This window comes from Ranitomeya imitator, chromosome 7 (assembly GCF_032444005.1).
Source record: "Ranitomeya imitator isolate aRanImi1 chromosome 7, aRanImi1.pri, whole genome shotgun sequence".
Classification (NCBI taxonomy): Eukaryota; Metazoa; Chordata; class Amphibia; order Anura; family Dendrobatidae; genus Ranitomeya; species Ranitomeya imitator.
The window spans coordinates 207,195,752-207,220,043 of record NC_091288.1 but is presented as its reverse complement, the minus strand read 5'-3'; the positions used below and the strand labels follow the sequence as shown (position 1 = coordinate 207,220,043).

General features: G+C 49.7%; 2 protein-coding genes across 6 annotated transcripts in view; one reads left to right on the top strand and one right to left on the bottom strand.

Annotated features, from left to right (window-relative positions):
• Positions 1-724: 724 nt before the first annotated feature.
• Positions 725-18,616, bottom strand: NTHL1 (nth like DNA glycosylase 1). Its single transcript, XM_069734595.1, has 6 exons — positions 18,377-18,616; positions 14,200-14,396; positions 2,665-2,835; positions 2,304-2,463; positions 1,427-1,532; positions 725-1,160 (listed from the first exon to the last, which is right to left on the bottom strand). The coding sequence occupies exons 1-6, from the start codon at positions 18,462-18,464 to the stop codon at positions 1,034-1,036; spliced, it is 849 nt and encodes a 282-aa protein (XP_069590696.1). The 5' UTR covers positions 18,465-18,616; the 3' UTR covers positions 725-1,033.
• TSC2 (TSC complex subunit 2) overlaps positions 18,530-24,292 on the top strand; it is a 29,594-nt gene continuing 23,831 nt past the window's right edge. For 4 of the 5 annotated variants that reach the window (XM_069734594.1, XM_069734593.1, XM_069734592.1 and 1 more), the window contains exons 1-9: positions 18,541-18,635; positions 19,328-19,486; positions 19,617-19,703; positions 20,674-20,784; positions 20,956-21,100; positions 21,491-21,608; positions 21,730-21,778; positions 22,167-22,292; positions 23,000-23,073. In XM_069734594.1, the coding sequence (XP_069590695.1) occupies positions 19,349-19,486; positions 19,617-19,703; positions 20,674-20,784; positions 20,956-21,100; positions 21,491-21,608; positions 21,730-21,778; positions 22,167-22,292; positions 23,000-23,073 (848 nt within the window). In that variant the 5' untranslated portion in view covers positions 18,541-18,635; positions 19,328-19,348. Of the gene's footprint in view, positions 18,636-19,327; positions 19,487-19,616; positions 19,704-20,673; positions 20,785-20,955; positions 21,101-21,490; positions 21,609-21,729; positions 21,779-22,166; positions 22,293-22,999; positions 23,074-24,292 lie in introns of all 5 variants that reach the window. The other variant, XM_069734591.1, reaches the window with a different exon arrangement.

The following is a 24,292-nucleotide window of genomic DNA, read 5'->3' as shown; positions in this document are numbered from 1 at the left end:
TGGCGCTTACAAGCTAAACAGCAGCGGTGGTCGGTCTCCAAGGCATCGAAGTGCAAACAAAAGAAAAGTGTTAATATCTCAAGAACGGCTGAAAATTTTAATAAGCAGTAAATTGCAAAAGTGCTTGTTTTCACCAGCACTATCCCGAAAAATATTCATCTATGAACATGAGAATAACCCTTTAAAAGGAAGCAGAAATGTTATGAATATGCTCCGATGCTCGGGCAGAGGGGGACAAAACACACAGTACAGGGGCTAAGTAAGGGGGTATATATGATTAAATCCTGCCTGTCCGAGGAGAGCCCCTCACAGCTAAAGGGGCAACAGTGCTTCTTTCAGTGATCAGTGGGGGTCTCCGCAACAGGACCCTTCCCCCAGATTGAGTCTTCTGCCATGTTACCGTCACGGGTCTTAGGAAATGGCCGTCACTTATCATCTATTCTCAGCATCAGAGATAAATGTCTGATCACTGGGAGCCCCACAGACACGAGAACAGGGGTCCCGAATTCCCTGCTACTCCATTGACTTCAATGGGACTGACAGGAAACCAAGTGTTGTACTCAAACCCATAGACTCCATTTAATACCGACCGTACTGAGGAAGAACTGTAGGCTTGGGACCCCTCGTTCTAATAAGTGATGGTGGAGCCCACAATAATCATGGGATAAATAACTACATTAATAATCTATGTAAGAGCATTGTATGACCATAAGCAAATATAATCTCCATGTGTAAAAAAAATAACTTTATTTACAGTAGAAAAATGTACAAAAATCATTGATAAGTACAACATACAGATATGGTCGGGGGGCAGCTGCCAGTATCCCTGCACTGCCCCCAGAGGGAAGAAGAGGCAATACACAATTCTCATTGAAATCAGTGACCTGCTGGGTCCTCCAGGGAGTGGCGAATCTCTGCTAGTACTGGAGACCCTCCTATTAACTACACAGACTACCCCTCTAAATAAAAGGAAACAGGAACCTTTTTCTTTAACTTGTAAGCTTTCAAGTCTTCTTCCATAGTTTGGGCCCCATCACTTCTTTTTGTTGGCTCCAGGGCAGATGTGTCTGTTCAGGCAGTCGGAGCATCGGGGGGATACGGGGAGGCAAACTTGCTGCCCGAAGCCGACCAACAGCCAATTGATTTCGCTCCAGAGATCCCTATGGACGCAATATGTCAAAATTCTGAGCGTGGATGAGATTTCATAGTGACAAGTCTCCTCCATTACTAGCGATATTGGGGTATCGTGCTCCCTCTATTTCCCCCTTCTCAACAGGTCACTTGCTTCAGTAAGTCTCCTGAAATACTCTGTGCTGCAGAAGCCTTTCCCAATGTTATCTTTACCCTTCCCTGCATTAAGTTCTCTCCAGCAAGATGGGTAGGTGAGACACGTACGTCCCCCAATATGATCGGCTCAGCACCTCACCTTGGCAGCCAATCCTCTAGGGCCACACGAGTGTCTTCGGGGGTCTTGGTTTCTTTTTTTACCCACTTCAGTCTGTTGGATATACGATGTACGTGAGTGTCCACACCTGAGGAGACGGGAGGTTGTAGTTTAATATAAAATTCAATACATAGAAATTTGGCACATCCCCACACCTATAGGGCTGGTCCCCACCTCAAAGCCCAAAATGGAGAGGGGGCCGTGCATGCGTTGGAGATGGGAATGCACCTTTAAGCATGTTCCCATCTACCATGACTACCAGAGGGTCTTGAAGCCACTTAGGGTACATACGATGTTTTGATCACTTTTCACTGCATTTTGGGAGGGGGCGGGGGGTAGAAATGCAGCGCAGCGACTGGAAAATGTAAATTCTGGTGTTATTTTGCCCCACAGCATTTATGGTCTCTGTTGGATCGGACTTTTGAGGACATGGCGATGACGAATATGTTCTTTTTTTTTTAACAAAGATATTGCAGTATATAGTGAAATTGACATTCTCCTATGAGGTCCAGCTACAAAAGGACCAAACTGGCAGCAACGGGGGCTTTCACTAGGCTCCAGATGGGTGTGATGATGGGAGCCGCTGTACACACCAGGCCATATAAATGCCGGTCAGCGATTGACAGCGGCATCTAGATTATTACACAGCAGCAATCAGAGCTTGCACCGCTCCCTGCTGTATGACACAGCCGCCCCATACACCTGCACCAGATGTTCGGAAGGGGATAATGGACTGGTGTATAATGGAACGGAGGCCGAAAATACAATACAATTAATTATGGCGAGTATCGAAAATCACCGTTGAAGGAAACAGTCAGTAGGAACTTTCCAATGTTGACACATCCACCATTGTCCTTACCGATCCCAGACACCTTGTTCCAGGCGATATCCATAATCAGATGAGCCATTTTCGGTCCGATCCCGGGAAGCTTCACCAGCTCTGCTACATTATCAGGAATGTCCCCACCATATTGCTCCTGAAGCAACTCCGTCGTCATCTTGATGTATTTAACCTTGTTCTACGGAAAAGAAAATTTAAAGGGGATGTCCAGTTTGGATAGCTCCGCCGCTGCAAAAGAATGTGGCGCTCATTCTAGGGCCAACCATACCTGACCACGAGGAGTCCTCCAGAGCGGGAGACCCTCTTTACAGTGGCCAATCAAGGGGGATGATGTGGGACCACCACTTTCCCCCACTAACCCTCAAATAATACCAGTCACCTTCCAGAATCCCACCGGATAGATAAGCTTCCCCAGTGTCTCCTCGTCCGTCTCCAGTATCCTCCCCACGGTCAGACCATGTTCCCGTAATCTGCTCATGGCCGCTGAGGTCACCTGGTCCTTCGTCTGGCTGGACAGCATCAAGGACAGCAAGACCTGGTAGCGCATGACCTATAAAACGAGACGGGATGAACCATTACTACTGGGAACCATGACGTCAGGCGTGTCGCCTAACCCGGGTGTGGTCCAGGATGGAGTCTTGGGGCAAGGAAAGCCTACATGGGTAAACCGCAGCAATGGAGACGGACATCCGCACCCATCCTATAATAATAATACCGCTCTGCTGTGTAATCTCCCCTGGGCGATTATCAGGGTGAAATCTGCTTATCTCGGTTCACGCAGCACAATAAACCTATTACTCCGCTCCTCTAAGAGCCAGAACTTTATTATTATTCCATCTACATGGACGTTCGGGGTCTTGATTTTTGCAGAACAAGTTGTAGTTTTGAATGCCTTGATATCATGTACTGAAAACAAAAAAACAGGAAAATAAATTCCAAATGATGGGGAAAAAAAAAAGTGCAATTCTGCCAATTTTACTGGCATTCCAGCGAAGGAGGCCATAAAGCAAACATCTGCTGCAAGGTATCTTCAAACACAAGACAAAATTACCCCCAGTCCTCGCCTGACTCCGACGTGTTTGGAGGGTACGGCCCCTTCTGGAGGCCATCACTGGTCTAATTCACTGCAGACGTGGTCGCACATCAGCATCGGGCACTGTGGATCCGGCTGCTGCCCATAATATTCTGGGGCCAGTGCCCGCCATCTGCATGGAATATGTTTGCTGCCCTGGCAAAAGCAAGAACCCACGGGAAGATGAAAGGGATTGTACAGGCCACTTACTGTTTACATGTTCTATGGGATTTTACTTTGAAGGGGTGGGGTGGGGGGGTCCCTGCTCAGCTGTGCCCCCTGCTGGATAAAGCTGACAACTGCTTCCTACTGTAAAAAAAAAAAAGGATCATGCAGGTGTATCCCACTGGTTGCTGCCAGTTCTGGACTGATGGCACTGCTGGACATTTTCTGATGTCAAAGGTAAAGGAAGCGTGATGTGTCCTTCATCCGCTGCACTAAGTGTCATTTACAGTCCCCATCGTTGCCCATTCCTTGGTGCTTCTTCGTAAGAACCTGAACAGCAAATTTGGAAGCCCCAATCTGCTGTGAAATCTTCGCCTGGTAGACTCCTTGCTGATGCAGTATAACTACCTTGTGTCTTGCAATGGTGTATGACCTAGGATGTGAAACGGTCTTCCACAATCTCACCTTTACAGCAGTGTTTGTATTTTTCCTCACCCAGTTTCTAATGACTGTATTACATTCTACATATAAAAATGATGATCGTTATCACCTGGCCGGTAGAATTGGTTACGCATACACCCAACTATAATCCTATAAAATCCTGGACTCTGTGCAAGTGTGTTTGAAACTGTTAAACTGTAAAGCGCTGCGGAATATGTTGGCGCTATATAAATAAAGATTATTATTATTAAGTACCATGAAGAATTGATGAAGGCAAAAGGGCGATGACACCAAATATTGAGGGAAATTTAGATTTCTCTTTTGTTATTGCATTTTGTTGATGAAAATAAACTATACACACTTTTAGTTTACACAGTACTATATACACACACAGGATATGTCATTTTTGCAAATAGAATGAAAAGTATAAGCTAAGTTTCCCATGAGTGCATCAGTGGTGGGTATGTGCTGGCATCGAGTGGTCACTACTGGTATTACATTTTAAACCAGAGACCTAAAATCCACAAAATCATTTAGAGGGGTTCTCCACTAATTCTTAATCTCGTATTACTAGCTCTTCAGTGCATCATACAATTAAAAAAAATATGGTATACTTACCTCCTGGGCCAGCGACGTTCTTTCGATCCTAAAGGAAATACTACTTTCCATTACAACGTTAAAAGAAGGTAGAACAACCATGGAAATGATCGCAGATTCCTGTCCCCTAACAGTACAAAAAAAACTGTGCAGGCATGTACTACGGAGGACAGAGAATGAACTTCAATCCAATATTGCAGCCAGCGGGTAAGGAAAGGGTGAATCAAACACCCGAAAACCCCGCCCCTATGGCTGAAGATTGTTCCCTCCAAATTCAGGTGACAGAGTCCCTTTAAAGCGACTGTCACCCCCTCCAGCCGTTAGAAACTAAAAGAGCCACCTTGTGCAGCAGTAATGCTGCATTCTGACAAGGTGGCTCTTTTAGTTATTGGTGCAGCTAAAGCCAAAATAAAGCGTTTTATAATTTCACCAAAATACCTGTCTTTAGTCCTGGAGGCAGGTGTTAACCCCCCTGCTGCAAACGCCACACTTCAGTCACTCAAATCTTCAGGGGCGCCGCATAACCCCTCCGCACTGTTTTCCAATCAAATCCGGCGCCTGCGCTGTTTAGTACTGGCTGGGGCAGGCGCAGTGAGCGCTGCCCGTCTGACCTCACATGCAGTCTCGCAGACTGCGCCTGTGCGGCCGCCCTGCTTATGAATCCCAGCCCCGCAGTGTGTTATGCATTATGCAGCAGGGGGGTTAACACCTGCCTCCAGGACTAAAGACAGGTATTTTGGCGAAATTATAAAACGCTTTATTTTGGCTTTATCTGCACCAATAACTAAAAGAGCCACCTTGTCAGAATGCAGCATTACTGCTGCACAAGGTGGCTCTTTTAGTTTCTAACGGCTGGAGGGGGGGTGACAGTCGCTTTAATGACTCGAGTATAAGCCTAGGGTGGGAAATGCAGCAGCTACCGGGTGAATGTCAAAAGTAAAAATAGGTACCAATAAAAGTAAAATTAATTGAGACATCAGTAGGTTCAGTGTTTTTGAATATCCATATTGAATCAGGAGCCCCATATAATGCTTCATAAAGTTTATGATGGGCCCCATAAGATGCTCCATATTAAAATATGCCCCATATAATCCTGCATAAAGGGTAATAATGGCCCCATAAGATGCTCCATAGACACATTTGTCCAATATAATGCTGCATAAATGCTGATTATGGCCCCATAAGATGCTCCATAAAGATATTTGCCCCATATAGTGCTGCACAAACATTATGGCCCCAAACAGTGCTGCAAAAACGTTATGGCCCCATATAGTGCTGCACAAACGTTATGGCCCTATATAGTGCTACACAAACGTTATGGCCCCATACAGTGCTGCACAAACGTTATGGCCTCATATAGTGCTGCACAAACGTTATGGCCCCATACAGTGCTGCACAAACGTTATGGCCCTATACAGTGCTGCACAAACATTATGGCCCCATATAATGCTGCACAAACGTTATGGCCCCATATAGTGCTGCACAAACGTTATGGCCCTATATAGTGCGGCACAAACGTTATGGCCCCATATAGTGCTGCACAAACGTTATGGCCCTATATAGTGCTGCACAAACATTATGGCCCCATACAGTGCTGCACAAACGTTATGGCCCCATATAGTGCTGCACAAACGTTATGGCCCCATATAGTGCTGCACAAACATTATGGCCCCATATAATGCTGCACAAACGTTATGGCCCTATATAGTGCTGCACAAACGTTATGGCCCCATATAGTGCTGCACAAACGTTATGGCCCCATATAGTGCTGCACAAACGTTATGGCCCTATATAGTGCTGCACAAACGTTATGGCCACATATAGTGCTGCACAAACGTTATGGCCCTATATAGTGCTGCACAAACGTTATGGCCCTATATAGTGCTGCACAAACGTTATGGCCCTATATAGTGCTGCACAAACGTTATGGCCCTATATAGTGCTGCACAAACGTTATGGCCCTATATAGTGCTGCACAAACGTTATGGTCCCATATAGTGCTGCACAAACGTTATGGCCCTATATAGTGCTGCACAAACGTTATGGCCCTATATAGTGCTGCACAAACGTTATGGCCCTATATAGTGCTGCACAAACGTTATGGCCCTATATAGTGCTGCACAAACGTTATGGCCCTATATAGTGCTGCACAAACGTTATGGTCCCATATAGTGCTGCACAAACGTTATGGCCCTATATAGTGCTGCACAAACGTTATGGCCCTATATAGTGCTGCACAAACGTTATGGCCCTATATAGTGCTGCACAAACGTTATGGCCCTATATAGTGCTGCACAAACGTTATGGTCCCATATAGTGCTGCACAAACGTTATGGCCCTATATAGTGCTGCACAAACGTTATGGCCCTATATAGTGCTGCACAAACGTTATGGCCCTATATAGTGCTGCACAAACGTTATGGCCCTATATAGTGCTGCACAAACGTTATGGCCCTATATAGTGCTGCACAAACGTTATGGCCCTATATAGTGCTGCACAAACGTTATGGCCCTATATAGTGCTGCACAAACGTTATGGTCCCATATAGTGCTGCACAAACGTTATGGCCCTATATAGTGCTGCACAAACGTTATGGCCCCATATAGTGCTGCACAAACGTTATGGCCCCAAACAGTGCTGCACAAACGTTATGGCCCCATACAGTGCTGCACAAACGTTATGGCCCTATATAGTGCTGCACAAACGTTATGGCCCCATATAGTGCTGCACAAACATTATGGCCCCATATAATGCTGCACAAACGTTATGGCCCTATATAGTGCTGCACAAACGTTATGGCCCCATATAGTGCTGCACAAACGTTATGGCCCCATATAGTGCTGCACAAACGTTATGGCCCTATATAGTGCTGCACAAACGTTATGGCCACATATAGTGCTGCACAAACGTTATGGCCCTATATAGTGCTGCACAAACGTTATGGCCCTATATAGTGCTGCACAAACGTTATGGCCCTATATAGTGCTGCACAAACGTTATGGCCCTATATAGTGCTGCACAAACGTTATGGCCCTATATAGTGCTGCACAAACGTTATGGCCCTATATAGTGCTGCACAAACGTTATGGCCCTATATAGTGCTGCACAAACGTTATGGCCCTATATAGTGCTGCACAAACGTTATGGCCCTATATAGTGCTGCACAAACGTTATGGCCCTATATAGTGCTGCACAAACGTTATGGCCCTATATAGTGCTGCACAAACGTTATGGTCCCATATAGTGCTGCACAAACGTTATGGCCCTATATAGTGCTGCACAAACGATATGGCCCCATAGATGCTCCATACAAACACTTGCCCCATTTGCTGTGATAAAAAAAAAAAAATCACATACTCACCTCTCCGTCACTCATGCCCCCGGCACTTTCAATAGTCACCTGCTCCTCATTCCGGCGCCGCTCCATCTTCAGCACTGGCGTTCAGGCTGAGGGCGCGCACTAACTACGTCACCGCGCCCTCTGACCTGAGCGTCACTGCTGAAGACAGTGGCGCCGGAACGAGGAGCAGGTGACTATCGCGCAGCGCTGCACAGTCCCTGCTTCCCCGACGCTGCAGCTTCTTCCTGTAGTGAGCGGTCACCGTTACCGCTCATATGCAGCTCCACCTCTATGGGAGGTGGAGCCACATATTCATTACTGTAATGAGCGGTACGATGTGACTGCTTAGTACAGGAGGAAGCTGCAGCACGGGGGAAGCAGGGACTGCATCAGGAGCAGGTAAGTATAATTAGACAGTCCCCGCTCCCCCTTCCCTGCCGACCCCTGGGTATAAGCCGAGAGGGGGACTTTCAGCCCAAAAAACTGGGCTGAAAATCTCGGCTTATACGGTAATATATTACTCAAGTATATACGGTAATATATATATCTATAATATAACGCTGGGAGCGTCACTCTGTCCGAAGCCTTTATAGACTGCGCAAGCGCCGGCGCAGTCTGGCCCCCACAGAGTGACGCTCCCAGGAGATCGCGGTATGCGTAAGCACTGAACGCACACCGCGATCTCCACCGGAGAGTCAGGGACCGCCAAAAGGGTAAGTATATTCACCTGTCCCCCGTTCCAGCGCTGCGTGCGGCTCCGTCTCCCGGGTCCTCTGCTGTGACGTTCACAGTTCAGAGGGCGCGATGACCCGCTTAATGCGCGCCGCAGTGGAACGGGACAGACAGGTGAGTATAGCAAGTGCTGGGGGCCTGAGCTAGCGGTGACTCCGGCACCTGACCCCCACAGCGCGCCCAGCGACCATAGGTGAGTATGGTATTTTTTTTTTTTATATATATGGCAGCAGCATACGGGGCATATACAATGGAGCATCTTATGGGGGGCATATAATACAATGGAGCATCTTATGGGGGAAATATAATACAATGGAGCATCTTATGGGGGGCATATAATACAATGGAGCATCTTATGGGGGGCATATAATACAATGGAGCATCTTATGGGGGGCATATAATACAATGGAGCATCTTATGGGGCCATCAACCATAATGGAGCAGTGTACGGGGGCATATATTATGGAGCATCTTATGGGGGCCATAAACCTTTATGGAGTAGTGCACGGGGGGCATACACACTGGAGCATCTTATGGGGGCCATAAACCTTTATGGAGCAGTGTACGGGGGGCATACACACTGGAGCGTCTTATGGGGGCCATAAACCTTTATGGAGCAGTGTACAGGGCATATACTATGGAGCATCTTATGGGGGCCATCAACCATAATGGAGCAGCTTATGGGGCATATGGATGGGAGAAGCAAATTAAAGAATGGTGGCGCAGGATGGGAGCTGCACATGACAGAACGGGGGCGCAGGATGGGAGCAGCACATGACAGAATAGGGCAGCATATGACAGAACGGGGGTGCAGGATGGAAGCAGCACATGACAGAACGGGCGCAGGATGGGAGCAGCACATGACAGAACAGGGGCACAGGATGGGAGCAGCACATGACAGAACGGGGGCACAGGATGGGAGCAGCACATGACAGAACAGGGGCACAGGATGGGAGCAGCACATGACAGAACGGGGGCGCAGGATGGGAGCAGCAAATGACAGGATGGAGGCGCAGGATGGGGGCAGCACATGTCACAATGGGGGCGCAGGATGGGAGCAGCACATGACAGAATGGGGGCGCAGGATGGGAGCAGCACATGACAGAATGGGGGCGCAGGATGGGTGCAACACAAGACAGAATGGGGGCGCAGGATGGGTGCAACACATGACAGGATGGGGGGGCACGATGGATGCAGCACATGACAGGATGGGGACGCAGGATGGAGCAGCACATGTCAGAATGGGGGTGCAGGACTGGATCAGCACATGTCAGAATGGGGGTGCAGGATGGGTGCAGCACCTGACAGGATGGGGACGCAGGATGGAGCAGCACATAGCAGGATGGAGACCATATACCAATATAGATGCTCACCACCCGGGCGTAGAAAGGGTTCAATAGCTAGTGTATATATATAATTTATAGGAAAAAAAATTGGAACAGCATCAAGTGTTACCTTACAGATTATGCAAAGCTCTCCCAACCAGCAATCTAATGGTCTCCAATGATAGAATCAAAAAAAGGAAAGCAGCACAAAAAAAAGAAAATAGGTGGACTTTAATTCCTGAATGGTGTGGCAACGTTTCGGATGTAATATCCTTTTTCAAGCAGCGAATACTTAAGTGAAGCAGCCTTTTATAAAAAACACATATACATCTCATTAAAAGAACTCATGTGCAATATTATAAAAAAAATTATAAAATACATAAATTAGCAATCAATACAAATGTGCATCTGTGCAAATTGAACTAACTATTAAGATTCAATATTAAACAATATAGTACATTAAGTGTTGCGTGATTGTGATTAAAAAATGACTAAGTACTCAACAATAAAAGAAAATCAGGTGTCCCTGTCCCATAAATCATGATTAAAAAACACTTACTCATAAGTTTTTATCTTGCACGCCGCGATCTCCGGCGTCCTCATGCGTCAACTGCGCATGTCAGTGACATCTAAGTCAAAGACCCACAATGCTTAGAGCCGCAGTTGCGCAGTCATTTTGGAGATCGCCGCGCCATGTTAGTTAAGGGAACCTTCGCCCAAACAGGTGACGGACCCCCACAGTACATAATTCTGCATAAGATTATAACAAAAAACTTTATATATATTTTATGTATATACTTTTTTGTTATAATCTTATGCAAAATTATGTACTGTGGGGGTCCGTCACCTGTTTGCCCAGCCACGTAGTATATTGCCCAGCCACATAGTATATTACCCAGCCACATAGTATATTACCCAGCCACGTAGTATATTGCCCAGCCACGTAGTATATTGCCCAGCCACGTAGTATATTGCCCAGCCACGTAGTATATTGCCCAGCCACGTAGTATATTGCCCAGCCACGTAGTATATTGCCCAGCCACGTAGTATATTGCCCAGCCACGTAGTATATTGCCCAGCCACGTAGTATATTACCCAGCCACATAGTATATTACCCAGCCACATAGTATATTACCCAGCCACATAGTATATTACCCAGCCACGTAGTATATTACCCAGCCACGTAGTATATTACCCAGCCACGTAGTATATTACCCAGCCACGTAGTATATTACCCAGCCACGTAGTATATTACCCAGCCACGTAGTATATTGCCCAGCCACGTAGTATATTGCCCAGCCACATAGTATATTGCCCAGCCACATAGTATATTGCCCAGCCACATAGTATATTGCCCAGCCACATAGTATATTGCCCAGCCACATAGTATATTGCCCAGCCACATAGTATATTGCCCAGCCACGTAGTATATTGCCCAGCCACGTAGTATATTGCCCAGCCACGTAGTATATTGCCCAGCCACGTAGTATATTACCCAGCCACATAGTATATTACCCAGCCACATAGTATATTACCCAGCCACATAGTATATTACCCAGCCACATAGTATATTACCCAGCCACATAGTATATTACCCAGCCACATAGTATATTGCCCAGCCACATAGTATATTGCCCAGCCACATAGTATATTGCCCAGCCACGTAGTATATTGCCCAGTCACGTAGTATATTGCCAGCCACGTAGTATATTGCCCAGCCACGTAGTATATTGCCCAGCCACATAGTATATTGCCCAGCCACATAGTATATTGCCCAGCCACGTAGTATATTGCCCAGCCACGTAGTATATTGCCCAGTGATGTAGTATATTGCCCAGCCACATAGTATATTGCCCAGCGACATAGTATATTGCCCAGTGACGTAGTATATTGCCCAGCCACGTAGTATATTGCCCAGCCACGTAGTATATTGCCCAGTCACGTAGTATATTGCCCAGTCATGTAGTATATTGCCCAGCCACGTAGTATATTGCCCAGTTACGTAGTATATTGCCCAGCCACGTAGTATATTGCCCAGTTACGTAGTATATTGCCCAGCCACGTAGTATATTGCCCAGTTACATAGTATATTGCCCAGCCACGTAGTATATTGCCCAGCCACATAGTATTGCCCAGCCACGTAGTATATTGCCCAGCCACGTAGTATGCACCATATCCCTGTTAAAAAAAAAAGAATTAAAATAAAAAATAGTTACATACTCACCTTCCGGATTGAAGCGGCCGGTTACCGATGCTCCTCGCGTGCTCTGGTCTGAAGAGTGCATTGCGGTCTCGCGAGATGATGACGTAGCGGTCTCGTGAGACCGCAATGAATGGAGCGGTCACCGGGGTGTCGCGAGGAGCATCGGTAACCGGTCGCTTCGATCCGGGGGCGAGTATGTAACTATTTTTTATTATTTTTAACATTAGATATTTTTACTATTCATGCTGCATAGGCCGCATGAATAGTAAAAAGTTGGTCACACAGGGTTAATAGCGGCGTTAATGGAGTGTGTTACACCGCGGTCAACGCTGCCATTAACCCTGTGTGAGCGCTGACTGGAGGGGAGTATGCGGGCGCCGGACACTGACTGACTTGACTGTGCCCGTCACTGATTGGTCGTGGCTGTTTTGCCGCGACCAATCAGTGACTTTGATTTCCATGACAGACAGAGGACGCCAAAGAATATCCGTGACAGACAGAAGGACAGACAGAAAGATGGAAGTGACCCTTAGACAATTATCTAGTAGATAGATATATACACACACACACACTCACTGTATTTTTCAGATTATAAGATGCACTTTTTTCCCTCAAAATTTAGGGGGGAAATCTTAAAATTTGAATATACCTTACCGGCTGCGGTGGAGCGTTGTGTCCCAGGGTCACTGCCGGCGGAGGCAAGAGTGGGGCGATGCTGCGAGTTTCAGGCTCGTAGGAGGGGGTGGTTGAAGGTACGATGCTGCGGGTGTTCGGTGGTGCAGGGGCTCTGCCGACATTTTGTGAAAGCCCGGAGCCCCCCACTTCAATGGTTTACATTATGGAGGCCTCCGGGAAAATGGCTGCCAGGGGCGGAGCATGTGCAGACGGAGATCTAGGTGCTAAGATTTCGTCTCCTGAGATCTTCATCTGCGCATGCGCCGTCCATTTTGCCGGAGTCCACCGAACACCCCAAGCGTTGCTCCTCAGAACACTCCTTCCTTCCAGCCCGCTCGCCTGCAGATGCTACCCCGCTGCGTCTTATAAACGCCAAAATACGATATATATATACACACATATATGCACACATACACATCAAGCAGCTTTAATTTGCGGGTATTCCCATCCTAATTGGAGTATGGTTTTTGCTCTTTAATATGGAGCTGTCTCTTTTTCTAGGGACCAAAAGTAATTGGACAATTATCTCAAAAGCTCTGTAACGGGCAGCATGGGCTTTACCGTCGTTAATTACACAGGTAAAAGGTCTGGATTCCATCAGGAAGTTCTCCAGGAAGTCTGTGCCTCAGTATATATCTATTTTTTATTTTTTAGTACTGTTTAATATGTGACTAAGAAAAATACAGAAAAGCTTAAATCACCCCCTTTTCCACATTACAAACATAACGATGTTTGTTATCGCCGCGTCAGTGGAAGTCCACGTCTGTCAAAATATCCAATGAATTAAACCACATGACTTAGGGGAAAAAAATGAAACCGTAAAAGAATTGACATTTTTCATTATGACACTTTCAAAATAGAAAATACAGCAAAAAGTGATCAAAACATTGTATGTACCCCAAAATGGCATCAATATAACTACAGGTCGCTACGCAAAAATCAAGCCCCCACATAGCTCCATCCAAGGAAAAAGAAAATAAGTTACTGAAAAAAGCAACACAGACTTTTTTTTTTACAAAAGGTTCAGAATTTTTTTAACCCATAAAATACAAGAAAACCGTTGAGTTTGGCAGCGCCGTTTTCATACTGACCCGATGACTCGTCCCATCAAGTTACTCTGATCGCAAAACGCCATAAAAAAATAAAAAACCATGGCAGAATTGCATTTTTTCACCATTTCACCTCACTTTCTCCCCCGTTTTTCAGTACATTACATGACCATAGTGCAGCTCCACAGTGGCCGTCACATATGCTCCCACTCAGGACCCTGTCAGGGACGTCGCTCTGTGCGGAGGTGTCACGTATATGGATGTAACGCTCCACCGTGTGCACGGCTCCACCGCTGCTGCCCATCAGGTGATACCTGCGGCTCCGCGTTCTGATCAAAGCACTTCTCTGCCCCCATCTGATCCACGGGGGCGTCCCGAGCGCTCCTCATCAGCCGGATGTTCTCCAGTTCTTCCCTCCAGCTCTTTGGCTCCCACCTGAGCTTCTTATCCGTGTCCTCGGCCTCATATTTCACTGCAATCCTCCTCTTACCTCCAGAAGACAAGACGCGACCTGGAGAAAAGTCAGAACGGATATGAGAAAGGGACAAGAGTGTAGACCGGTACAAAGGCTGCATATGGCCCCATCCCCCTACAGGGACCCGACTGCTGTGGCCCCTACTCCCCCAATCTTCAGGGACCCGACCACCATGGCCCCTACTCCCCCAATCTACAGGGACCAGGCCGCCATAGCCCCTACTCCCCCACTCTACAGGGACCCGACCGCCATGGCCCCTGCTCCTCAGGGACCAGGCCACCGTGGCCCCTACTCCCCCCAATCTATAGGGACCAGGCCCCCATAGCCCCTACTCCCCCACTCTACAGGGACCCGGCCCCCATAGCCCCTACTCCCCCACTCTACAGGGACCCTGCCGCCATAGCCCCTACTCCTCAGGGACCAGGCCACCGTGGCCCCTACTGGTACCCGACTGCCGAGGCCCCTAATCCCCCAATCTACAGGGACCCGATCACCATGGCCCATACTCCTCCACTCTACAGGGACCAGGCCCCCATAGCCCCTACTCCCCCACTCTACAGGGACCCGATCACCATGGCCCATACTCCTCCACTCTACAGGGACCAGGCCCCCATAGCCCCTACTCCCCCACTCTACAGGGACCCGATCACCATGGCCCATACTCCTCCAATCTACAGAGACCAGGCCCCCATAGCCCCTGCTCCCCCACTCTACAGGGACCCAGCCGCCATAGCCCCTACACCTCAGGGACCAGGCCACCCTGGCCCCTTCTCCCCCACTCTACAGGGACCCAGCCGCCATAGCCCCTACTCCCTCACTCTACAGGGACCAGGCCGCCATAGCCCCTACTCCTCAGGGACCAGGCCACCGTGGCCCCTACTGGTACCCGACTGCCGAGGCCCCTACTCCCCCAATCTACAGGGACCCGATCACCATGGCCCATACTCCTCCACTCTACAGGGACCAGGCCCCCATAGCCCCTACTCCCCCACTCTACAGGGACCCGATCACCATGGCCCATACTCCTCCAATCTACAGGGACCAGGCCCCCATAGCCCCTACTCCCCCACTCTACAGGGACCCAGCCGCCATAGCCCCTACACCTCAGGGACCAGGCCACCCTGGCCCCTTCTCCCCCACTCTACAGAGACCCAGCCGCCATAGCCCCTACTCCCTCACTCTACAGGGACCAGGCCGCCATATCCCCTACTCCCCCACTCTACAGGGACCCAGCCGCCATAGCCCCTACTCCCTCACTCTACAGGGACCAGGCCGCCATATCCCCTACTCCCCCACTCTACAGGGACCCAGCCGCCATAGCCCCTACTCCCTCACTCTACAGGGACCAGGCCGCCATATCCCCTACTCCCCCACTCTACAGGGACCCAGCCGCCATAGCCCCTACTCCCCCACTCTACAGGGACCCAGCCGCCATAGCCCCTACTCCCCCACTCTACAGGGACCAGGCCGCCATAGCACCTACTCCCCCACTCTACAGGGACCCAGCCGCCATAGCCCCTACTCCCCCACTCTACAGGGACCCAGCCGCCATAGCCCCTACTCCCCCACTCTACAGGGACCCAGCCGCCATAGCCCCTACTCTACAGGGACCAGGCCGCCATAGCCCCTACTCCCCCACTCTACAGGGACCAGGCCGCCATATCCCCTACTCCCCCACTCTACAGGGACCCAGCCGCCATAGCCCCTACACCTCAGGGACCAGGCCACCGTGGCCCCTTCTCCCCCACTCTACAGGGACCAGGCCGCCATAGCCCCTACTCCCCCACTCTACAGGGACCCGACCGCCATGGCCCCTGCTCCTCAGGGACCAGGCCACCGTGGCCCCTACTCCCCCCAATCTATAGGGACCAGGCCCCCATAGCCCCTACTCCCCCACTCTACAGGGACCCGGCCCCCATAGCCCCTACTCCCCCACTCTACAGGGACCCTGCCGCCATAGCCCCTACTCCTCAGGGACCAGGCCACCGTGGCCCCTACTGGTACCCGACTGCCGAGGCCCCTAATCCCCCAATCTACAGGGACCCGATCACCATGGCCCATACTCCTCCACTCTACAGGGACCAGGCCCCCATAGCCCCTACTCCCCCACTCTACAGGGACCCGATCACCATGGCCCATACTCCTCCACTCTACAGGGACCAGGCCCCCATAGCCCCTACTCCCCCACTCTACAGGGACCCGATCACCATGGCCCATACTCCTCCAATCTACAGAGACCAGGCCCCCATAGCCCCTGCTCCCCCACTCTACAGGGACCCAGCCGCCATAGCCCCTACACCTCAGGGACCAGGCCACCCTGGCCCCTTCTCCCCCACTCTACAGGGACCCAGCCGCCATAGCCCCTACTCCCTCACTCTACAGGGACCAGGCCGCCATAGCCCCTACTCCTCAGGGACCAGGCCACCGTGGCCCCTACTGGTACCCGACTGCCGAGGCCCCTACTCCCCCAATCTACAGGGACCCGATCACCATGGCCCATACTCCTCCACTCTACAGGGACCAGGCCCCCATAGCCCCTACTCCCCCACTCTACAGGGACCCGATCACCATGGCCCATACTCCTCCAATCTACAGGGACCAGGCCCCCATAGCCCCTACTCCCCCACTCTACAGGGACCCAGCCGCCATAGCCCCTACACCTCAGGGACCAGGCCACCCTGGCCCCTTCTCCCCCACTCTACAGAGACCCAGCCGCCATAGCCCCTACTCCCTCACTCTACAGGGACCAGGCCGCCATATCCCCTACTCCCCCACTCTACAGGGACCCAGCCGCCATAGCCCCTACTCCCTCACTCTACAGGGACCAGGCCGCCATATCCCCTACTCCCCCACTCTACAGGGACCCAGCCGCCATAGCCCCTACTCCCTCACTCTACAGGGACCAGGCCGCCATATCCCCTACTCCCCCACTCTACAGGGACCCAGCCGCCATAGCCCCTACTCCCCCACTCTACAGGGACCCAGCCGCCATAGCCCCTACTCCCCCACTCTACAGGGACCAGGCCGCCATAGCACCTACTCCCCCACTCTACAGGGACCCAGCCGCCATAGCCCCTACTCCCCCACTCTACAGGGACCCAGCCGCCATAGCCCCTACTCCCCCACTCTACAGGGACCCAGCCGCCATAGCCCCTACTCTACAGGGACCAGGCCGCCATAGCCCCTACTCCCCCACTCTACAGGGACCAGGCCGCCATATCCCCTACTCCCCCACTCTACAGGGACCCAGCCGCCATAGCCCCTACACCTCAGGGACCAGGCCACCGTGGCCCCTACTCCCCGCTACTGGTACCCGACTGCTGTGGCCCCTACTCCCCCACTCTACAGGGACCCAGCCGCCATAGCGTCGCTAATACAAGCCTATGGAGAAAAAACGCATCCTGCAGACAACTTTGCAGGATGCGGTTTTTCTGCAAAACGACGCACGTCGTACGACGCTAGTATGAAAGTAGCCAGGGCCCCCACCACTGTGGCCCCATCCTGCACATCTCCCTAAGGCTATGTTCACACTTTGTGGATTTTGCTGCGGATCCGCAGCGGATTTGACCGTTGCGGATCCGCAGCAGTTTCCCATGAGTTTACAGTACAATGTAAACCTATGGGAAACAAAAAACGCTGTGCACATGCTGCGGAAAAAAACGCGCGGAAACGCAGCGGATTACATTCCGCAGCATGTCACTTCTTTTCTGCGGATTTTCACCTGCTCCAATAGGAAACTGCAGATGAAAATCCGCAGAAGAAACCGCAGTAAAAACCGCGACGGGTTTTCACTGCGGATTTTGGAATTCTGCTGCGGAAAAATCCGCAGTGGAATCCGCAAAGTGTGAACATAGCTTTACACTTCAGGCACATAAAATAGAACATCACTCAGCTGGAAATCTTGCTTCACGACATGCAGGAAAGTGATTGGCTCAGAGGGGCGTGGCTAATCCTTCCGTGCATTATATATATATCCCCTGCCCGTCCCCAGCAGCAGCCCCTGGCTGTACTCTTACCTGCAGCCGGCTCCGTGGTCTCGGGCGGCTTCCCGGTCTGTCCCAGGATCTTCCTCCCGCTTCTCGTCACTCTTCTCCCGGCGCTCATCGCTCTCTGCAGCACTATTCACTCCGGGAACTACATGTCCCGTCAGCCCCTGCTCTTCCAGGATGCAGCACGTGACCATCCAGGTGGGTGGAGCTTCCAGGCCCTGAAGCCCAGAGCTGCTGTATAGAGCGCAGGGGCCGTCCGGGAGACGGGAGAGCGGCGGAGCGGCAGGTCCGTCAGTGCGGCCGGGGCGGGGAGGCGGCGACTCCTGCTGGAGCGGCCGGGGCGGGTTGGTGGCTCCTGCTGGAGCGGCCGGGGCGGGGAGGTGGCTCCCGGGGTCGGGCTGCTGTTCTGCGCTTGTCTTGCTCCGCGTTCACACTGTGCCTGTAGGGAGTGAGCGCTGCGCACGTCATACGGCGCTAACAGTCTGCGATTAACGTCACCCAGCAAAACTCCGACTCCCAGCGTGTGATGGGGAATGCTGAGAGTTGTAGTGGCTGGTGTGCATGACGTGTGCGCTGTGCTTGCTGTCAGTGAGTGGAAATGCCTTGTTTACATGCAAAACAATGTTTCTGCTCCACTCAGCTGCTGCAGAACTTCTTGTCCTCTACAGCTCTGTGCATGCTTCCCTGCTGTTGTGGATTGCCTTGGCCCTACGCTACACACTCCAGCTGCTGCAGAACCTCTCTAAAAAAGGGAGAGCTTCAGCTCTCCTCTCTCCCTTGGTGCTCGAAAAGAGGCTCTGCAGCAGCTGGAGTATTTGGATTGACAAAATGCCATCACTTAGGTCCTGGTCTTTGATTTATGTTGGGTTTTTACAACCGTCCACATGACCTGACGGTCACAGGCTAACAGTGCCTGCTTGGACTTGTAGTTCCCCTGCCTGCATTTTGCTTTGTCCTGACGGTGATTTGTTGCCACAGGGCTTCCCATTCTCTGCAGTCATGGCACGACCGATGGGCCGGGATGCCGGCCTGAAGGAGAAGGTGAAAATGTTCCTGGGTCTGGGACCGTCGCGTGGGAAGCCCAAACATCTGGAGAGTCGCCAGCCGGAGTATGTGATCACGGCCGAGCTGCTGAAGGTGAGGGCCTGACATGACGTGAGGCTGCACCACCGAGGCCCTGATGACATGAGGCTGCACCACCGAGGTCCTGATGACACGTCTCCCCCTGCTGCTGCATCCTCAGTCATTGCTTTCTCCCTCCCACCAGGATCTGAGCCCAGAGAGTGCGCTGAGCATCCGCGTCCGAGCCATGAATCAAATCTGCGAGTTGGCGAAAACCAAGAAATTTGAGGATGTGAGTAACGCCTCCCAGAGCAATGCTGAAGTGTAAAGCATGCAGGTGGGACGGTGCGGCAGCCTGAACACCGGGAGGGTTCCTGTGGACGATGACGGTACATCGGCCTAATGGGAATCTTGAGGGTTGGTTTGTGTTTGCGGTTTGAACAAGCAGAGCTGCAGGGTAAAGCATGGGGAATGAGCCGAACAGCAGTAATTAACTCTTCTTTGATAGGTTTTAGACTACCTGAGACTCAAACATGTTAGGTAAGCTGGAGTCTCTTCCCTGGGGTCACATAATCACTGGGTCTCTGCTGGTGATTATTTATTTTTTGCAAGCTAAACATTCCCAGGTCCTTTAATTGCTCCTTGTAGGACATACTTCGCAGTCCGCTCACCATCCTGGTAGCTCTTCTCCAAACTTGCTCCAGATTTTCAGGTTTTTTTTTTTTTTTAATGTGCCCAGAACTGGACAAAGTATTCTAGATGAGGCCTGACCAAGGAGGAGTAGAGGGGAATAATTACTTCACCTGACCTAGAGTCTGTGCTTCTCTTAATACACCCTATAACAGTGTTTGCCTTTTTTGCTGCTGCGTCACACGGTTGACTCATGTGCAGTCTGTGATCCATTACTATACCCAAGTCTTCTTCACACGTGCTGTTGCTTAGTTTTATTCTCCCCATTCGGTTACCACTGTTGCAAACAATGGAGAAAAATAATGATCAATAATAACTAATTGTTCCTGGAAATCTCTTATGAACTCTTGCGATTAGACTATAGGAAAAAAAAAATCTCATACAAAAAACCTTCACCATATTTGTTGTCCACATGACAGAATTAACCAAACTCTCATATATCCATGTTGCTGGAAAAATTAAAAATGGGTGCTGCAAAAACAAGGAGGGGGGGGAATGGTATCACGAAGTGGTTGATTATTAAACTTTATATTATATAATCTGATTTTTCCGCCATCTTTTCTGTATTTCAGCACGCAGTAGAAGCGATCTGGACGTCTGTCTCGGATCTTCTGGAAGCCGATCAGCCAGCAGAGGGCAGACACAACGTCCTCAACCTGCTGAAAAATCTGATTATAGGACAGGTACGGCCCCCGTGGCGCGGGGTGATATACTGTATGGGGGGTGCAGACTGCAACTCTCAGCATGCAGCTATCGGGACATGCTGGTAGTTGTAGTTTCACAACACTGGGGTAACATAATTTTAGGATATTTCTGCAAAAATGTCAGATAACCTTATTTTCTTCAATGCATAGGGGGACCGGCTGGGCTTTCTCCGGGCTCACTTCTTCCACGTCATAAAGGATTACCCCAGTAAGGAGGACCTTGTGGAGAGGCTGGAGGTGTTCAAAGCCCTGACCGATAATGGCCGAGACATCACCTATCTCGAGGAGGAGCTGGGTAGGTATTGGGGTCTCAGTGCCCTTGGGATATAGTCAAGAATTGGCGAACGCTGCGCTCCATGCCCAGGAGGAGACCGGCCACTTCTCATCAGTGGCCGGTAAATGATATGTTTAAAGAATGGGCAGATTTTTAAGTTTTCACTCTTACCCATTCAAAAAACATATTGTCGAATGACATCCGGAGCTACAATCATAAAGTGGCCATGGCAATCATGGATCACACCAGGGCTGAGATCTGAATTCTGGTGTGTTTTTTTTTTTTTTTTTTTTTTAGCACAATCTAGATCTTGTCCAAATTCTGACCATTCTCTGCAGCTCTGGATGTGACTGGAGTACAATACAAGGAACCAATAAGAGCGTCTCATTATTTTTTTATTTTTTTTTGTAGCTGCTTTTGTCCTGAAGTGGATGGACTCCGGGCTGTCTCCAGACTTTCTGCTGGTGTTGGTGAATCTGGTGAAGTTTCACAGCTGTTATCTGGAAAGTTATATTGCTCCTATGGTGCAGTGAGTATTCCTATGGTCTCATGCTGTATTCTTATATACCAGTCTTGCGCTGATCCTGAGTGACCGCAGGGAAACAGTCAGCAAGCATGTTATCGGTCAAAACCCTTTTTATCTCTTGCAGAATGATTTGTCTGCTCTGTAACCGGACTACTTCTTCCTATGACATTGAGGTCAGTTGTGTTTCATTCATTGGGCATGTTAAAGGAGACCTGGCACTTGCCATAAATAACATTTTTTTTTTTTTTTTATCCAGTGTATGTGCTGCTGTTCTTCTCAATCTAACAATATATATTTTTTTATGTTCCTGAGATATGGCCTCTTCCCTAGTGTTTTTTTTTTTTTTTTTTTTACAACTGGGCATGATCCTCAAGATGACTCACTCCCCCCCCCCCCCCCCCCGAAGAATTGAGAACCACACCCACTTGGCTAACAACTAGATTTTTATACAAGGATGAAGAGGCCGCATCTCGGGAACAAAAGACAAACTTTGCCGGATTCAGGAGAACACCCTGCTTCTTGTGTATGTAAGGCTGAAGCTGGGACTTGTGCTCCTTCTAGGTCTCGCTGAAGGTCCTGGACGCTGTGGTTTGCTACAACTGCCTTCCATCAGAGAGCATCCCCATCTTCGTCATTACATTGTGTCGGACAATCAACGTCAAGGAGCTGTGTGAAACGTGCTGGAAGGTGGGCGCTGACTAATTTGCTGACCGGCGGGGGGCCGACTCCTGTGACCCAGACTGCCTCCACTCCATTTAGTCTACGGGGCTGAAAATCTGAGACCATCCTGAAACTTTTCAGGGCAGAGCGGAAAGTCATCACATCCAGAGGGAAACCTAATAATTCCAAGTCGCAGCAACCCTTCTAGGCACTGACTTATTTCTGTTCTACTTATCGTTAGATCCTTTTATCAGTAATGCTGTGCTTAAAGTGGGTGTCCAACCTTAATGGGGTTGTTTGAAGGTGAGAAGCACTGCGGATTGTCAATGGCCACTTGATGGGTTATTGTGCACACATCCTATTCTGGTTAATAGGACCCGTACATGAGACCGTCCTGACCAGGTGACACTATTGAGGCAAGGGAGTTTTGCATTAGCTTTCATTTGCTTGGGCCGGGAGTCAGTAGAATTCAGAACATCAGTGGCGTAAAGGGGCGACTATTGGACATATCCCAATGATAGAGGTGCACGATACCTTCCACTTGTGCACACGAGCGACAGACCTGCACCCAGTGACTGATTCCTCCTCTAAGGAACAGTCTTTGGTCTGTGTTCTGTCCTTTATTTTTCTAATCCCCCGCCCCTTTTTTTTTTTTTTTTTTATCTTCTACTATTCAGAATTGTCTTTCTAACCTTGTGTTTCTGAGAATGAGAATTTTATTTTTGTCTCCGCAGCTGATGAGAAACCTCCTGGGGACACATCTCGGCCACAGCGCTATATATACCATGAGCCGTATTATGGAAGACAAGTAAGACGAGAGGTTCAGCTGCAGAGCGCACTATGGTGGATGGTCTTACTGCTTAGTAGAAATGAGCCGGGCAAAACGGCATCAAATATTCCGCCAAAATGTCATCATTTGGGATGTAGCTGAGATGCAGTTGCATGTATGAGCGAGTCCTAGTGGGATTCTTATCCTGCGTTTATGGCGTATGCAGACTATATACTATAAATGTGTATTAGATGCCGATACCCTGTCACAATGGCTCTTGCATCTCTAAGGCTATGTTCACACTAGCGTCGGGCTCGGCCCGTCGCAGTGCGTCGGGCTGAGGTTACCGACTCTAGCGTTGTTTGCGCCGTGCAGCGGATGCAGATTTTCATCGCATCCGCTGCCCCATTGTGAGGTGGGGGAGGAGTTCCGGCCGCGCATGCGCGGTCGGAAAAAGCGGTCCGTCGGCAGCAAAAAACGTTACATGTAGCGTTTTTTGCTCCCGACGGTCCGGCGCAACCGTCGCACGACGATTGCGACGTGTGGCAATGTGTCGCTAATGTTAATCTATGGGGCAAAAACGCATCCTGCAAACAACTTTGCAGGATGCCTTTTTTTCCCATAAACGACGCATTGCGACGTATTGTAAAAAGCGCCAGTGTGAAAGTAGCCTAAAACAGGACCCTGATGCAGTCAGTGGGGAGGCGATTGGAATTTCCATACAAATGATTAGGATTTTTTGATCACCTTACTACTAAAAGCCCAGTTTTCAAGAAAGTTGTTTTCAATGTACTATTGTACATTTATGACCTGAATCTACTAAATGGGAGGACCCCTTTAAATGGCGTCCAGGCCAGTGAGTGCTGCAAGTCCTTCCTGAGTACATCCCTGCCACCCCCAAATCACACATTGAATAATTCCTTACCTACCTGCAAGTTGGAAGAAGCACTTTTGTGGTTCTGGCCCTGAACTTTGCCCATATACATTGGGAACCGGCAGTAATATACAGATATATTATCTGTATATTGGTCAGAACGCCTTTCCTGGCTGGTTAATCCCTTAGATGCTGCTGTCAATGGTAAAACTCTGCATCCAAGCGGTCGTGTGACGATGTCTCACTTTCACCATACAGGCCCAACATGATTACAGGTTCCCGGTGCGTTATGGCAGATGGGGGAAGGACGAGCAACAAACTATAGTTTAGAAATCCCTCCGTTCTTGAGATTAGAAATTATTTTTAATTTGGGGTAAATTGCAA

Bases quoted from the DNA above. Each gene is read 5' to 3' on its own strand.
- NTHL1 (XM_069734595.1), bottom strand. From the start codon at position 18,464: ATGAGCGCCGGGAGAAGAGTGACGAGAAGCGGGAGGAAGATCCTGGGA. The intron at 2,836-14,199 runs GTATCACCTGAT...CTCGTTTTATAG, and splicing joins ATCAGAACGCGGAGCCGCAG to GTCATGCGCTACCAGGTCTT. The intron at 1,161-1,426 runs GTGAGGTGCTGA...TTGCGTCCATAG, and splicing joins CTAGAGGATTGGCTGCCAAG to GGATCTCTGGAGCGAAATCA.